Source organism: Sus scrofa, chromosome 15 (assembly GCF_054392235.1).
Source record: "Sus scrofa isolate SSC_HxYL_T2T_F1_AM1 chromosome 15, Sscrofa_HxYL_maternal_Yorkshire_Landrace_v2.0, whole genome shotgun sequence".
NCBI classification, from domain to species: Eukaryota; Metazoa; Chordata; class Mammalia; order Artiodactyla; family Suidae; genus Sus; species Sus scrofa.
In genome coordinates this window covers 148,441,160-148,459,048 of record NC_139397.1, presented here as the reverse complement: position 1 = coordinate 148,459,048, position 17,889 = coordinate 148,441,160, and the positions used below count along the sequence as shown (strand labels likewise).

The 17,889-nt window shown below is 51.2% G+C and overlaps 1 protein-coding gene across 1 annotated transcript; it reads left to right on the top strand.

Moving 5' to 3' along the window:
* Nucleotides 1–159: 159 nt before the first annotated feature.
* HJURP (Holliday junction recognition protein) lies at nucleotides 160–16,379 on the top strand. The gene is made up of 9 exons (XM_001925725.6): nucleotides 160–298; nucleotides 476–542; nucleotides 3,489–3,544; nucleotides 6,513–6,606; nucleotides 8,818–8,882; nucleotides 10,297–10,389; nucleotides 11,886–11,964; nucleotides 13,042–14,621; nucleotides 16,091–16,379. The coding sequence occupies exons 1-9, from the start codon at nucleotides 203–205 to the stop codon at nucleotides 16,130–16,132; spliced, it is 2,172 nt and encodes a 723-aa protein (XP_001925760.3). The 5' UTR covers nucleotides 160–202; the 3' UTR covers nucleotides 16,133–16,379.
* Nucleotides 16,380–17,889: the final 1,510 nt, after the last annotated feature.

Sequence of the window (17,889 nt, the reverse complement as noted above, 5' to 3'; positions counted from 1 at the left end):
CAGAACCTCAACAACGGATTGGCCGAGAGAAAGGCGAGCGAACGTGTTTGAAAGGCCCAATCAGCGCCCGACCTTTCCAGTTTAGCCAATGGGAAACCTGAGGGGCGGGCCGGAAGGGCGGGAGTAGCTATTTGAACGGCAGCGCGGAGCCTGTCCCTTGCCCGGCTTACTGCAAGAGTTGGGTCCTGGGTAACGGCGCGCCATGGAGGGGGAGGTCTGCGGGGAGGACGAGCTCCTGCAGAAGCTCAGGGACAGCCGCCGCCGCTTTCAAAGGCGCATGCAGCAGCTGATAGAGAAGGTGCGGCCGTGGCGGGGCTAGGGGGTGGGTAGAGGAGGAGGGCGGGGGACGGGATGGGAGAAAGAGGCAGGGTTCAGGGCCCCCAGTTTTGCAGCCTCGCACTGCTGCCTTCTTAAGGAGAGTCAGGGGTTGCTCTCGGCCCTCCTATCTCACGAGATGCCCCTTCGTCTCCTGCAGTACGACCAGCCCTTCGAGGACGGCCCGGTGGTGCAGATGTCCACGCTGACCTACGAGACGCCCCAAGGTACGAGTCAGGCCCCCTTTCTGAATATTTACGGTCCAGAGTGTAACTAGAATAATGTCTCACTAGAGTGTGAAATGCTGTCCCGTCTCTCTTGAAAATAAACTTTGTTCACCTAGTCGGTACTAAAACAAGTTCCCTTGAACCTATAAATTACTTAATTTACTTATTTCTAACAGAATTACTTATTAAAACAGAGTTCTGAAGACACCTAGATGCATCCTGGTTAAGAATGCCCCTGCCTAGGTTGGCATCCCAGCTGGCCACTTAATAGCCATTGCTTTAGCCAGGCTGTGACTGTTTCTTCATGAAAAGGTAATGACAGTCTGGTTAAGAATGCCCCTGCCTAGGTTGGCATCCCAGCTGGCCACTTAATAGCCATTGCTTTAGCCAGGCTGTGACTGTTTCTTGCATCCTGGTTAAGAATGCCCCTGCCTAGGTTGGCATCCCAGCTGGCCACTTAATAGCCATTGCTTTAGCCAGGCTGTGACTGTTTCTTCATGAAAAGGTAATGACAGTCATGTCTACATGGCATGGATACTATGACAGTGACATGAGACGAAGCTCTTGGAACAGAGCCTGGCAATGGTAAACACTTGAATTGACTGTTATTTGACCTTTTTGACTTAAAGTTCTGAGCCCTTTGGAATTTGACCTAAATCCTGGAGGAGGGACCCATTCTGTTTGATGGCTGATGTGACAGCAGACTTAAATCTCATGGATTCTCTTTGGCAAACAGCTGGAGAAAGTCTGTGCTGAGCGAGGCCAGTTTCTGCTCTTCAGCCTTATTAACGACTCACCTACTAATAAAAGTGACTCTCAGATGCTGAGACCTGGTTCTGCCATGCCCTGGACAGACAGGCACAAAACCGTAAATAAATGAAGTCCTAGCTCTGCTTTTTTTTTAGCTGACCCAGCTGTACCTTGGGTTAAAAGTTTATGCAGGCAGAAGCTAAGGTCTTCCACCGACAGGTCTCTGCTACTCTGGCCTGTGCCAGGTAGGAACAAATATAACCCAGGGCAGGACACAGGAGTGTGTCATAATCCTTCCTAACCATGCTGTCAGCAGGCTTCACTGTTCTCATGGCCTGTCTGTGCGAGGATGGGCGGTGTCTGGAATATTCTGGTCAAACCCCATATCTTGAACACCACTAGTTTCACCAGTGAAAACTCATCTCGGACTCCAGTTTGATGACAGCAGTAGTCAAAGCATCAGATACTTTAGCATGTGGAAAACCTCCTGAGAGCTTATTGAAACAGATTCCTGGGGACACGGGCCACAGGCCACGATGGCTGTGGACTCCACGTGGGTCTGTGTTTAACACACTCCTAGCTGATGGGAGAGCAGCCCCCCAGACCTGTCAGTTCCCCTGGAGAGGTGCTCAGGGAGTGGCCTTTCCGATTAAATGCTCACTGACCACCTTTGCAGGGTGATTCCCAACTTAAGGCCACACCAGAGGGGGTAGATTGAAACTAAGGACCACACAGTTTAAGATGAAGACAGCAGGCCAGTAATAGTCACTGACACATGTTGACAGCTAAGCGTGTGCCCACACGGCTAAGAGTCTCAGGTGTCTCATTCTCAACAACCCTGCCAGGGAGCACAGTTGGCAGCGTCATCGTTTTTTCATAGCAGAGGATACAGTTAGAGAGGGGTCCCCAAACTTGCCCCAGGTCACTCAACCAATGTGGCAAAGCCTTTGTTCAAGCATCACTGTTCTGGAAAGGCTGCACAGCACAGTGGTCAGAAGCCCAGGGTTAAGTCCCCTGGGGTCACAGCCTTGGCTGCGCCTCGTGGGCAAGTGGCCTGGGCTGATTACTTGACCTTCTCCTTTCCTCCTCTGTCTCCTGACAGTGAACTTGGTGAGTGCCTATCCCAGAGGCATTAGGAGTGCTGCGCTGTGTTGTGTGTGCGCTGTCGTGATGCTCAAGGAGGTGTCCTTGGACAGGGTGGGGACTAGAGCCTCGAACCCTGTAAGCACTTGTGGACATTTTTGCTGCTGTCATCATCCGCAACCATCTCAAGCCTCGCGACCCAGCGGTCCCTTCTTTGTTAACCTGAATTTACCTGGAAGCCCATGGAGGTTTAGGGAGAGACTGAGTATCTTGCCCAGATTCTGCTAGTGAGTCCGTGCAGGACTCCCAAACTCAGGGTTTACCCCATGCCTAGGGCTTGCTGTGTGTAGATTACCCTGAAAAATTACTTATTCTGAACTTGGGGTAAAGAGATTGCCTTCAAAAGGAGCTTTCTGATTGTTATGATCATTATACAACTACAGATGTGATAAATTCATTTGAGTAATAAAAAAATGGAAAAAAAAAAGAGCTTTCTTACTCTCTGAGGATATAATTGCCCTCAATATACGTATATTTTGAGGACAGTACTTGTCATACGGATGCTCCTTGTTTCCATTTATTTTGTGGCTCAGCACCAAATTCAACAAGCTTCCTGCTTGGTAGGAGAGGTTAATGACAGATTTTTTTGTTAACGACCAATTTTTGTCTAGTCTCGATTTAAAAAAGAAAAAGGGAGTTCCTGTCATGCCTCAGCGGAAACGAATCTGACTAGCATCCATGAGGACCCAGGTTCGATCCCTGGCCTCTCTCAGTGGGTTATGGATCCAGGGTTGCTGTGAGCTGTGGTGTAGGTCACAGACATGGCTCGGATCTGGCGTGGCTGTGGTTGTGGCGTAGGCCAACGGCTGCAGCTCTGATTCGACCCCTAGCCTGGGAACCTCCATATGCGGCAGGTGCAGCCCTAAAAAGACAAAATAAAGAAAGAAAAAAGAAAGCCTTCAACCTCACAAAGATGAGAAACAGCAGAATGTCAGAAGGATGGCTGGTCCCGTCTGGGTTACGTTAGATCTTTCTTGTGCCTGTCGCGTGGTTTTCTGTGAATGCAGATTGAACAGAAACTCAACATTGCTTTTTCCTTTTTCTTTCCTTAAGGATTTCGGATTTGGGGCGGAGGATTAGTAAAGGAAAGGAACCCAGGACAAATCCAGGTATTTCATGTTCAATTTTTTCACCAGCCTGCCTTGCTAGGGAGAAAGGTTGATGCAGAGAAAGTGGGAAGGAGTTGTCACTGCTCCCAGAGCTTCTGGAGCCTCTGCGGGGTGTCATGCCATGATTTCTCACCTGCCCTGTTTTCCTGTGTTTAAGGATTTGCTGAGACATATGTCTTCTGTGGCTTGTCAAGTTCAAGGGGGCGCTTATGATGCTGGTACCCCTTCTGTCCCCCGTGTTTCCCCTGCTGTGGGCCGGGGGGCTCTGACAATGACCCCACATGCAAAGCAGGCCAGCCGGATAGACCTCCTCTCCCAGCCCCAGCTTGAGCCACAGCCATGAGCTTGCTTGGTTGGGTCCTTACAGGAAGGGGGAGAGATGAGGGAGGGGGTGCCACTCCCAACCTTTCAAAACACCCGGGTGTTTTTCCCGAGTTTATCTGCATTCAAGGCAGCTATGTGATCTGTTACATCATTGGGGTTGCAGGGAGCAGTGCCTGTACGGCTGGCTGGCCTTCGGACTTTGAGACCCAGGGAGTCTCTTTGTTGTTGTTGATAGAGGCTGTAGAAGGATATCTGGTATTCTCTTAATCACCGCTCCTCACCAGGTGGTTCCTCCTCGAGGCCGGTGGGGGAGCCTGAACCCAAGAATGAAAAACATCAGCAAAGGCTTACATGGCAATTAACGGCAAATCTGCGATCAGATTTCTTCCTGATGGATTATTTCCATAGAAATGTTAGAAATACATGTACCTGGAGTTCCCATCGTGGCACAGCAGAAACAAATCCGACGAGGAACCATGAGGTTGTGGGTTCGATCTCTGGCCTCGCTCAGTGGGTTAAGGATCCTGCGTTGCCGTGAGCTATGATGTAGGTCACAGATGCGGCTCAAATCCAGCGTTGCCGTGGCCGTGGTATTGGCCAGCAGCTACAGCTCTGATTTGATCCCTTGCCTAGGAACCTCCCTATGCTACGGGTGAGGCCCTAAAAAGAAAAAAATATATATGTGTGTGTGTGTGTGCGCATACACACACACATATATATACATATAAATACATATACTTAAAATTAATGGGACTTGTGTATGTGGAGGTAGTCCCTAGTATTTTAGTGTAATGTGATTCCTGTTTGTAATACACGTATTTATAAATACACATTTCTTTGCCCTCTTTCTTCTTATAAACGCATTTTTTTTTACCCTCTTTTTTCCATTTATACATATTGGTAAACACTCCCCTTCAACATCTGTTGTAAAATTCAGTTTCCTTTTTTTAAAAAAAAAATCTGTTCTCTTCTTGAAAGGCATTTAGCTGTTTTTACTCTCCTTGATTACAAGTCAGGGTCGGCACACTTTTCCTGCAGAGGTGTAGGTGATAAATGTTTTAGGCTTTGCTGCCCCTGTGGTCTCTGCCCCAGCCATTCAGCTCTGTGTTGTAAGAGGGAAGCAGCCATGGACGATAGGTGACCAGACCTGTAGAGCTGTGTTCCAATAAAACTTTATTTATAAGACCCCTGTTACACATAGTCCTGAATGAACAGTTCTTATCTTGTCCCACTGCTGTCACCCGTGTACAGTAAATGCCAAAAGTGGGATCATCAGCTCAAAGGGTATGCACTCTTTGAATTACATGCACACACACTCACACATAAAGCAGGGGCTGGGGCGGTGTCATTCCCGTTGTGGCTCAGCCAGTTAGAACCCACCTAATATCCATGAGGATGCGGGTTCCATCCCTGGCCTCACTCAGTAGGTTAAGGATCCCACGTTGCTGTGGCTGTGGTGTAAGCCCACAGCTGCAGTTCCAATTTCACCCCCCAGCCTAAAAAGAAAAAAAAAAAAAAATTTGTACATAATTTGTACATTGATCAGACCAGTGCTTGAGGAGTCTTGGTGGCAAAGTGTTCTCATCTGGATATTGAGTTAAGGTTTTTACTTAAAATCAAGCGGACCCCTGCCTGGAATCTACAGAACTTTTAAGCTTCTTTCCTGGGATTAGAAAACTGGGTGTGGTCTGTGATGACAGCTGAGGTCCACAGCCTCAGTGACCTCACCTTGGGTGACGCGTCCAAGCACCCCCCGCCCCCCAGGTCACTGCCCTGGAGGCTGTGGGAGGAGGAAGCCCCAGGGGCTGTGTGTTGACACAAGCAGGTTTGTCCTGACTCACAGCCTGGGCGCTATTTGTAGACCCCAGAGCTGCCTATTCTTAGACATTTGTACCTGTTGGCTGCTTCCCCATGATTTTCAGGTCAAGCTCTGCAAGGCCTCCAGACACATACGCAGGTCCCACGTCACCTGGGGGAAAGGCCGTGACATCCCCAGTCAGGACTCCCAGGCACCTGGGCGGTAATGTCTCCTTAGGGCTTTGTGACCGTTATTAGCATGGCCACTGGTGCAGACCAGGCTCCAGAGAGGGAAGCGTGGCCTCCTCTGCCCGCCCCCCACCCCGGCTGAGTCCTGGTCCGGACAACTGACCGCCTGGTGGCCGTAAGCTCAGTTGAAAGTGGCTCCCTGTGCACAGGGCTCACCCACACCCTGAAGCTTTTAAAGAAACTATAATCCTCACGACGTGGAGATAAACTCACTGTTCAGAAGTCAGAGAAAGTCCCCCAGGAGCCTCTTGGATTTCCAGACTCTGCCTGAGGATCTGGTGACAGTTCTGCCCTGTCCCCCTCCCACCCTGCCATCCACGCCCGGTCAGGCCTGTTGACTCGCAGCCCTGTCTCGCTTACCCTGCTCCATCACTCACCATCCAAGGCGTTGTTGAGCAGCAGCCCTTGGCACAATCAGAGGAAGAAAGCTCTGCTTCTTTTCCAAGGTTTAAGCTCCACTCTCTGCTACAAATTCTGAATGTTCTAGAAGAAAAATCCGAGAAACTTCCTGTTCTCTCATACGCTGAAGGAGGGATCGTGGGTGTGGTACTGACAGCGGCCTTGAAATGTGTGACAAGCCTACCTGATCAATTTCCAGGGCTTCCCGGCGAAGGCGGACGGTGGGGACAACGGGCACCTGCAGGTCACAACCCGAGGTCCGGAGCTGTCCTCACCCTGCACACGAGTTGAGGGTGAGTGAGCAGTGCCTGAAAGCCAGGTCGGGGGACATGCTGGTCTCTGTCACAGCATTTCAAGTTTAGATGCCTCCCTGTGACTTTTTCCAGAGTCCATGTGAGAAACTAAAACCTTGGAAAGTGCCCTGTTACTTCCTTCTAAGCTCGTCTAAGGGGCTGTCTCGCTCCCAGTTACATCTGTGGTTCTTGATGCATAAACAATTCTCAAATATTCTAGAATAATGGATACCCAGCCCTCACTTCCCCACCCATTTTGTTTTGGTTTGGTTTTAACCTTTTGCCAAAAAAAAAAAAAAAAAAATTAATCTCAAGAATGTAGCAGGACTCGGATCTGCCCTTGGGAGGTTGGGTGTGAACTGCTAACTCCTCCATGCTGGCAGCCCTCCTTTCTCCTGCCTCCTGGTTCTGTAGGGCCTCCTTGCCCTCCTCAGCCCGATCCCCTGGCCACCCTGGTTTCTCACACATCTGTCCATCACCTGCCTTCCTTTCCCCAGCCTCTCCCTCTGCCCATCAGGTCTCACCTTGAACACACAGACAGCATCTCTGCTTTCCGGACTCAGGCCCCTTTCTGGCTGCCTCCCCCGTTCAGCTTCTGTACCAGCGGCTCATTTGACTGCCTCAGATGGTCCAGCCTCCTGAGCCCACACACCTCGGGTCCCCTTCTGGCTTCAGGCTCTGTCTCAAAAGCACAAGTCTTGGTGAGGCTTCTGGCTCCTCTGTCTGAATCCGGTTGACATTCCCTGATTTTTATCCCGTTGCCCTCTTGGCAGCATTTGAAGCTTCTGAAAAGTCTGGCCGTGGCCTCGGCACCCCTGTGTCCTCTGGGCTTTCCCTCCCTCTCAGCCTTTCTGTCCGCCCATCTTTGCAGAGGTCCTTCTCGAGACTTGGGCATCCGTGCCCGGCCTCTTTGTTTCTCACTCTGGTGGAATCCCCAGCCCAGACCCCGATGGGGTGTGTTTACATCCCGGCGGCCTCTCACCCTGAATACTTTGTCTGAATGCTGCATATCAGCTCAAAAAGCCAACCCAGGGGACTTGTCCTCGGCACGAGGCCACCACTGTCTTCCCTGTCGAAAGAGCCAGAAGCCCAGCGTCCTCTTCATCTCAGCCTCTCCCTCTTCCTCATCCCAGACGTCGCTGTCCCTCGCCCGTGCCTCCACTGTCTCTCTGTCCCTCCGCCCCGTGTCCCCATGGCACCTCATGGCGCCAGCTCCTGACTCCACCTGGTCTCCACCTGCTGGCACCTTTGAACGTGCGAATCTGGTCTCATGGCTTCTCCTTGAAGCACTGCGATGGCTTCCCATTCCCCTGAAGATGAAGAGCAGATTCAGACCTTACCCGACCTGCCCACCGTTGTTTCACGGCCCTCTCCCCCCAGGAAGCCCCCTGGTGCCCAGATCAGACCCACCCCACCCCCGCTTTTCCCTGGGCTCCCCACACCTGGCCCTTCCCCTTGCAGCAGCTCAACAGCTGTGTCATTACAGACTTTGCAGCGGTTCATGAACACCTGTCTCCCATGGGACTGGCCTTCCGCTGCCTTTGTCCACTCTGCCCGGCCCTCCTGGCATCTTGCCTGCACTGGGCAGTCAGGAATGCGGGTTGCGTCCTGCAGGGGAAACCGGTGTCTTTCAGACCAAGACCTTGGCAAAGACCCTGATGATGTTTTCTGATGCGGGTTATTTGTTGACCTGTATTAATCCAAATTTTAGCTCCATAAAGCCTTAGATTCATGAATTGCCTGGACCACTTGAAATAATTAGGAACAGTTATTCTTGAGCTGAACTGCCCCATGTGGGGACCACTAGCCCTTTGTGACTATTGGAATTCATTGAAAATCAAGTCACATTTAAAACTCAGTTTCCTGGCTTCACTGGCCACATTCTGAGAGTTCTACAGCCACTGTGACTATTCTATCATTACAGAAAGTTCTATCAGACAGTGCTGGCCTAAAGAGACTCAGCTTCCGGGATCAGAGGCCACGGAAGAGTCAGAGATGATACAAAAGCTGCTCTTCCCAACCTGAGGCCTCTGGCAGTGCCGATGGTTTTCTGCAGAGCGACTGAGGGCCGGGGCCCTGTTGAAGGGGGCATGCTTGATGCTTTGGGAGTTCGAACCACAGAGCCCGCTCAAGGGATGCAAAAACTATCCTCCGAGCAAAATGCAAACTTTCTTTAACAACCCTGATGGGCATCTCCTTTCATGCTTTTAGATTCAAAGAGCAGCGATGTGGCTACAACTTTCTACGAGGAAGATATTATTGCTGGGTCCATAATGGTAAGACCTGCCCTTGGTGGTGAAGGGATACTGTTGGGGCTTGGGAGCAGGTGTACATCCTCACGACCTGCCTCTTCCTCCACGTCCCCTTCTGAGTCCCCCTCTGCTAACACCCCCCCACACAAGTGTCTGTCCCCCCATTCAGATGCCCTCAGCAAGTTGCTGCTTCTCAGTTTCACACTTACCGTCTCCCCCCACACACACCCCCTTCCCGTTCAAGCCTGACTTCCTGAACTTACGTAAATGTCAGCTGATGTTCCCTCTGCAAACACAACAGCCCCAGTGATGGTTCAGAGGGTGCCGCTGGCCTTGACCGACCTCGCAGTGTCGAGAGCTGGGTTCTGAGTCGGTCTTTCCCTGTGGAGACAGTGACAGAGGGGAGGCAGTCTAAGGACAGTTTTCAGGTCAGTCCTCTGGATGGATAAGAACACACAGGACCAAATCCACTAGAGCCTCTGGCCCACCCTCTATGTCAGAGGCTGGAATAGTTCTTCCTTTTGGAGAGTTCCCACTGTGGCTCAGAGGTAATGAACCCAACTAGTATCCACAAGGATGCAGGTTCCCTCCCTGGCCTTGCCCAGTGGGTTAAGGATCCAGCATTGCTGAGAGCTGTGGTGTCGGTCGCAGACACAACTTGGATCCCACGTTGCTGTGGCTGTGGTGTAGGCCGGCAGCTGCAGCCTGGAGCCAACTTCTAGCCTGGGAACTTCCATATGCCGTGGGTGCAGCCCTAAAAAAAAAAAAAGAAATAAAATATTATTGCTGCTTTTGTGCAGAGGTTTGTTTGTCCATAGGCCCGGCTGTGACTTGTAGTTCTAACCAGAATCAGGTGGCGGCCCTGGGGGAGAAGAGGGTGCTTTTGAAGGTGTTGTGCCGGAGAGCAGGCGGCCCCAACAGTAAAGAGCCGAGGTGTCACCCCTCCCAGCACCCGCCATCCGCAGCCCTGGTCCCTGACTCAGCCCCACCCAGGCGCACAGTGGAGGCTGAGAGCCCCCGTTCCCAGTGTCCAGCAGATGAGGGACAGCAGAGGCGACCATTCCTGCCCCTGAGATGGACACCGCACCTCCTTTCTTGTAAACATACTGGTTGGGGCCAATTCTAATAGTTGAATCCTGAACTCACCTAAGAATACTGACTTCGATTTTAATTTTATTCTTTTCTTGTTCTGGTCATGTCATAAACCTCTCCAAATGTGTATTTCCTTGTCTTTTGATTTTCTTTGCATTGTCACCACGGGTCAATTCCCTAACGTCGGGATTCCTGGGTCAGGGAGATGTTCAGAGGGGCTGGACCACTTTGCACTGCAAACAGCAGGGGGTGCAAGAGAGGCTCTGGGGAATTTCATTTAAAGACATGTCCACGAACGAGCCTGCCAGTGTGTCCCTGACCAGTCCTGCCTGCTCTTTGGTGTCAGCCCGCAGTGCCTCGGAGTCCTTTGAAAGACGAGCTAAGAAGGAAGTACTTGACGCAGGTGGATGTACTGCTGCGGGAAGAAGGGTGTCTGGAGGTAATCTGTTTTCGGGGTACCCTTGCGAACTGTAAACGAGAGACACGTTGAGCCGTGCTGCTGTCCTGACCGGTTCATTCGCTACAGAGCCTGCAAAGAGCATGGAAGCAATTGCTTCCAAACTGCTTCGTTCACACGTTCCTCGACGCCTGCTCCTCTCGAGTAAATGTCCCAGGTCCCCCAGGGCAGCGTGATCGGCTGCCCCACCACCCCGTGCTCTGGGGCAGCTCTCGGGACCTCGTAGGGCAGAGGGTTTTGAAGCTGCAGGAGCAGGGACGCCGTGGCCCCCGTCTCCTTTCCCTGCTGAGATCTCAGCTGGCCTGGGCAGCAAGATGCCTGTCCCCTTACTCCGGCCATGACACTGGGGTAAAGAGGGATAGGGGGCTGCAGGGAAGCCCATGGGAGGTGGGCAGCCTCACCAGCCCCTTGCCCAGGCCTGGGCCCCGCCTTCGGTGACAGCCAGTTTCCCAGCGAGTCCTTCCCTTTGCCTGAAGATCAAAAACTAAAAATGAAGCTCATGTAGGGATGCTAGCTCTGGAGTTCCCGTCGTGGCTCAACTGTCACGAACCCAACTGGCATCCATGAGAATGTGGGTTCGACCCCTGGCCTCACTCAGTGGGTTAAGGATCCAGCGTTGCCATGAGCTGTGATGTAGCTTGCAGGTGCAGCTCGGATCTGGCGTGGCTGTGGCTGTGGTGTAGGCCGGCAGCTATAGCTCCAGTTCAACCCCTAGCCTGGGAACTTCCATATGCCATGGGTGCAGCCCTAAAAAAAAAAAAAAAAAAAAAAAAAATCAAAAAAAAAAGAAAAAAAAGAGGGAGATGCCAGTACTTGGTTTTCCAAGTTCTGGCAGTATCATCTAAAACAAAGGCCATTTTAATACTAAATAACTAGGAAGTGTGTGTTGTGAAATGAGTACTCCATCTCAGAGGCAGCAGACTTAACCAGCAGTGTGGCTATTTTCTTCCTGTGCTGCTGACCCATGTGTCTGGATTAGTGGTTATGCCAGAAATGCCTTTTTCCTGAGTCCAGAAGCAGCAAGCCTGTCCTCCTGGTTGCCCTGTCGGTCAGGAGAGGGGACCAGGGCTGGGACTGGCTGTCTTGTCTCAGTGGTGGGTGTTCTTCCCTCCACCCACCTGCCCTTGGGTGTTCTTGCTGTTGGAGGGTGACAGCAGAGGAAGAAAAGCCACCAGCCCTTGCAAGAGCGCTCCTGGCAGACGCGTGGCAGTGGTGGCCTGAGGGGGCTGGTGGGGAGGGGGACCTGGAGACCATGTGGACAGAGCTGGATTTGATGAAGACAGCTCTTCCCACCCATCGCTGGAGACCCAAGCAGCCACTGTCATAGTGGCCACACCTGTCACCCCTGCAGCTGTGCAGATGCACGTCTGCGGCTGGGGAGGCAGTTCCTGCAGCCTTGGCATTGGGGGGGCCATCTTAGTGCGCCCGAGCCCACACCTCGCAACTTCTTTGTTAAAGTCATTTGCTTTGATTTTCAGGGTGCCGGTTCCGGAGAGGGCAGGGACACCTGTGTGACCCCGGTCGCTTCACTGGCTTCGCCCACCAGGTCTGCCCATGGTGAGTGTGACGTAGAAAGTTTGTACAGACCAGAAACTTCTGGTGCAGCCAGGGTGCCCCTTAGCTGGGCACCGCCACATGTTCATCACCGTGAACTCTTAGAGACACGTGCACATTGGAAGCAAATTATTACGTGTTAAACCAAGTGCTCGGAGTTCCCGTTGGTGACTCAGCAGGTTAAAGACCCAACATAGTATCCATGAGAATGCAGGTTCGAACCCTGGCCTCACTTAGTGGGTTAAGGATTCAACATTGCCAAGAGCTATGGTGTAGGTGGCATATTTGGTTCAGCTCCCACATTGCTGTGGCTGTGGTGTAGGCTGGCAGCTGCAGCTCCAATTTGACCCCTAGCCTGCAAACCTCCATATGCTACATCTGCGGCCCTAAAAAAAATTTAAAAATAAAAAAAAGATGCTATGTTATACTTCTGAAACTAACATAATGTTGTGTGTTGATTATATCTCAATTAAAAAATTATAATTTAAAAGCAGGGAGTTATTGGAGTTCCCGTCGTGGCTCAGTGGTTAATGAACCTGACCAGTATCCATGAGGACGCAGGTTCGATCCCTGGTCTTACTCAGTGGGTTAAGGCTCCGACTTTGCCGTGAGCTGCAGTGTAGGTCAAAGCAGTGACTCAGATCCCAAGTTGCTGTGGCTGTGGTATAGGCCAGCAGCTGTAGCTCAATTCAACCCTTAGCCTGGGACCTCCATATGCCGTGGGTGTGGCTCAGTGTGTTAAGAACCCAACATGGTATCCATGAGGATGCAGGCTTGATCCCTGGCCTCGCTCAGTGGATTAAGGATCCAGCATTGCTGCCAACTGCAGCATAGGTTATGGATGCGGTTCAGATCCGGCATTGCTATGAGCTGTGGTGTACTCCCACAGCTGCAGCTCTGACTCGACCCCTAGGCTGGGAACTACCATATGCCACAGGTTTGGCCCTAAAAAAGTAAAAAAAAAAAAAAAAAAAAAAAAAAAAAAAAAAAAATTAGTCATGATCCAACCTCCAACCCTCATCTCTGCCTGTGGACAGTTGTAAACAGTTACCCGGCTTTGCCTGGTGTGTGTTTCTCCAGGAAACTGCGGTGTCTCTGAAGAGAGCCTCGATGGCCCTGTTCAGCCACCTTCATCTCCCCGAGAAGGCAGTGCTTTGCGCCCTCTCCCAGCCAGTGTGGCCTTGGTGCCAAGAAGTGACAGCATCTCCTTCCCGGGCACCAGCGGCGGCAGCTTCTCAAGCAGCCGGTGCTCCGAGGCTGAGGACATCTGCAACGCGACGCTCAGCGACCTGTACGCGGGCATGCTGCACTCCATGAGCCGGCTGCTGGGCGCCAGGCCCTGCTGCATCATCTCCACCAAGACGTTCATCGGCCAGAACTGGAGCTCGCGGCGGAGGCACCGGTGTAAGAGCAGAATGAACAGGACAAGCTGCAGGGGAGGCGGGCGTTCTCGGAGGAGCCCCCGGGAGAGTCGTCCCCCCGCCTCTGAGCCCGGGAAGCACACGGCAGTGTTAAGAGACTGCGAGAACTTGCTGGATGTTTCTGGCCGTAAGACGGGTTTAGAGGAAGGACCGTCTTTTCTTGGCGTCAGCAAACCCCACCCCCGTGCATTCGCTCCAAGTTGGAAGGGGCTGCAGAGGACGCCCCCAAAGCTTTCCTCGTTGACCTACTTAGACTCCAATGCTGTGTATCATCTCGATCAGGAAAACAGATTTATGACATTAAGGTGGTTGATTTCTCCTGTAAAAATAACTTCCAGACCAAGAATACTGCAGGGCCAGGGACGGAATAGATACAGGGAGATTGAACTCAAATTCGACAAGCTGCACCAGGAGTACTGCTCGAGTCCCCAGAAGCAGCCGGGCCTGACCAAGCTCCCCAGCTCCTCCGCCGTGGACGTGTACAGGGGGCGTCCGGCACCGCCGGGGGGGCCCTGGGGCTTAGAAGCTTGCAGGCTGAGTAGCCCCCTCCTCAGAGCAAAAGCTAAGAGGTTAAGTGAGGCTTTTGAAAACCTGGGCCAAAGATCTATCAAAGCAGGGAGCTGCCCGCCCAAGAGCAGTGCCTTTCCCCCCCTTTCAAAGACCGACCCCACGCACAGCCCGGGCCGCTCGGAGCACACGGCTGACCTTGTGTGTCGAGGGCAGGATCTGGGTCGCTTGCGGTCAGTATCACCCAGCAAAGCCATTTCAGTACCCAGGGTACAACCTCCAGGCTGCGCCAAGGATCGTTACGATGATATTAAAGAAAAATTCGACAAGCTTCATCAAAAGTATTGCCCCAAATCGCCTCAGCGGACGCAGGTGCCTTCAAGTCCCGGAGCAGCTCCAGGTGAAGCGAGTGTGGGAGTTCAGTATCAAAAAGAATTCTTAGGAAAATTCGACCCAGACTCTGGTTCCCACGGTCCCCAAAAGCCATCACCATCACCCCAGTGGAACATAAAAAGTCCTCTGGGCTCAATCGCAATGGAGGCCCCTCCATCTGCGGGCTTTGCTCTCGCCACCAGGGGGCGCCACGAGGTTCCCACAAAGCGACGCCGATTATCAGAGCCTCTGGAGGGCAGACGCTGGTCCATACCCTGGGATTTCTCACCTGTGGACAGAACCACCCTGAGGCCCGGGGAAGAGGTTGGCGCTTCACAGTCCGACTGGGAAAAAAAGCAGGTACGTTTCTGTTTGTTGGATATGGGGGTTTTATGATGGGATTTTTATATGTTAATTTTCCAAACTTTCTCCCAAATTCTTTTCATTCTTCTAAAATCAGCATTTTGGAGTTCCTGTTGTGGCTCAGCAGTAACAAACCCGACTAGTATCCATGAGGATGCAGGTTTGATCTCTGGCCTTGCTCAGTGGGTTAAGATCTGGTGTGGCGGAGAACTGGTGTAGGTTGCAGACGTGGCTCGGCTCCAGCATTGTGGCTGTGGCTGTGGTGTAGGCTGGCAGCTGCAGTTCCAATTTGACCCCTAGCCTGGGAACTTCCATATGCTGCAGGTGCAAGACAAAAAAGCAAAAATAATAATAATAAAATAAAATAGGCATTTTCACACTTTTTCCCTTGGAATGCATCTAGGGGGGGTTTCTAAAAAGCCTCACTTAGGGTAAGCCATCCACTTTTGACCAACTGTCATTTCCACCCTCTTCATCTCACACTCAGAAAATAGGTATTGAGACGTGAAACTGATCCAGAAGTAACAACTGGAATCGCTTCTGGATTCCCTAGTGGGGACAGAGCTGAGTCGGCCCTGGGAGAGCCCCTGCGTGCAGCATCACACAGGTCCCTGCTCAGCCCACAGGCTCCCGCCCTCCGCGATGAGGTCACACCCGAGCCTGTGCAGGTCACTTAAGTTGAAGCTTTAGCGAGAGCGCACACCGCTTTAATCTCTCCCAAGACAGTTTGAGAGAAGGGGGTGGGACAAGTCACTGAGAGTGGCGAAGCTTTCGCAGGCGAGGACATTTCCCAGCCTGCATTGCAGCTGGGACTCAGATGCCACCATCCCTCGTCCGCAGGCTGATGGGGTCTGATCCCATTGGGTTTAGCCAGCTTCTTCTGGAGCTACGGCATAAACACACCTAACCCTTTTCTGTATTTTCCTTCTTTGCTTACATTATACATTTCTTGAGGAAAGGGACCGAGACTTCGTGTGCTGTGACTACGCAGGGAATTGAATGGCCAACATCTGAGTGCTGTGCATGTGCCAGGACCTCTGAACCTTTTTACACCTTCCTTCCTTAATCCCCACAGGAACCCTTTGGTTGGATAGGTTCTGTCCGATAGGCAGGTGCTAGCTCTTCTTTCGATAAATAAGGAATTGTGGCTTGAGTCTTAACTCCTGAATCCACCCAGGCAGTTGCAGGGCTGGGCTAGGATTTGAAAAGCTGAGGTCTTAGCCGCCAGGTTGCCCTGCCTGCTTGAGGGGTTACCATTACTTTGATTGATTGATTGATTGATTGATTGATTGATTGCTGTTCCTTAGGGTATTTCTTAAGCAAAGTAGCATTTCCTATATTGACTCTCAAGTGCTTATACATAATCAATGGAATAATACACAACAGTTAAGTGTTGGGGGCTGGCCTTGGGAATTCTAGTGGAATTGTACTGAAATCATTTTCTTTGTCTTTTTTTTATTTTCTAGAGGAAAGAACAACACATCTTTCAAGATGGAAGAGAAAAGTGATTCTGGGGTAGAAAAACTCAAAGCTGAAAAATCTGCAGCCAAGTTAGTTCGGAGTATTTCCTCTTCCCCCTCACTCTCTGATTTTTGTGTTTTTTTTTTTTTTTTTTTTTTTTTTAATTCTCAAGACTATGTAAGAACTCGCTTCACTTATCTGCCCGTCAAAGCAAATGTCCATGAAATCAATTCCACTGAGATGACTCTAGTTCTTAGTATAGAAATTATTTGAATAAAGTGGCTCAATTAAAAAGTTTAGCATTATCCTTTCTAGGCCTAATATTTTCCTATTTTCTTCGTTACATTTTAGGCATGTCCAGAGAATGCTCTCTTACATTTTCCCATTTCCTTAATTGTCTGGTATAAAGCCTAAGTTCAATCCCTGGATCCAGTGATCCTGGAAGGAAAACATGGCTGCTTAGTCTTAAATTCAGACCCACGGGACTTGCGATCTTCCTTATCAGGAGGCAGCAGATGGAATCATTGTACAACTCACATAAAAAGTAATTCCTCACATCATAATGTTTTTAGATAAAAACTTGCTATATTGAGACGGTCCCAAAACACTCCAGCCACTCAGCAAGTGATGTCTCGGTTTTATAGGAACTGTTTATCCTAGGATATCACAGAGACTTTTTTAAATAAAATATTTCAAATATTCAAAGCTCAGTGATAAAATCCAAGGTCCAACCATCCTGAGCAAATAGTTGTTCATATACTGCTGTGTGTGATGGATTCTTGTTAAATAAAAGGTTGGCGGTAAGACGGAACTACCCACCTTGTCTTCCCACCCTGCCGCCCTAGGCGGCCACTCTCCCTGTGTGGATGTGCCTTTTCCACCCACACCTTCACACGGCACCCACGTTTCCTGCCGGTTTTAGTCAGCTCTGGCTACTGTAACAAAATACCAAGGTCTGGGTATTTATCAGGAGTTTGTTCTGGAGGCTGGACGCCTGAGATCAGGGAGCTAGCACGGCCTGGCTCTGGGAGGACCTGCTTTTTGGCCACCTCACTGTCACAGGGAGCAAGCAGGAGCTCCCTGGGGTCTCTTATAAGAGCACTAATCCCGTCATGGGGGCCCCACCCTCATGACCTCATCCTAACCCAACTACCTCCCATCTCAGCCACCGTCACACTGAGGGTTAGGGCTTCCACGTGTGCTTCTGGGGGGGCAAGTTTGATGCAGAGCCCTGTGAACTGGGAGGGCCTGTGCTGCTGGGAGCCGAGAGCCCCACACCTGGCAGGAGGCTCACCCTTCCTCAGCACAGGGGCAGGGGACTGCTGGCTCAGGCTCAGACTGGGCCAGGAGGAGGGCGGGGGCACAATTCTAGACATTTCCCTCCTGCCTGCGGCTTCCTAAGAGAAGCACAATCGCATCTTCATCAGGAAAACGACCACCTTCGCACCTGACCTCCCTCCATCACCCCCTAAGAGCAGATGCACTGACTTGCCGGCCAGGCCAGACCCAGCTGCCAGGGAGGCTGGAAAACGGAAGTTTTGATGCTTTGCCATCTAGCAGAGGAGGGTGTGGCAGAAGGGTTTGGGCATGAGCTTTAGCCAGGTTATAGGAGCTGCCATTAAAGGACCCCCAAAACTACAGAATGGTCTGTTTTTAACTTTCATTTTTTAAAAAATAATGGCGCTGTGTGTATTATGCAGCTTTGTTTCACCAAGAGCTGTTCCCATTTCACTGGAGCTGATGCGCGTGGTGTAGGGTAGCTGCTGTGTCACATTGTCCCCCAGTGTTTGCTGCTAAGAACACC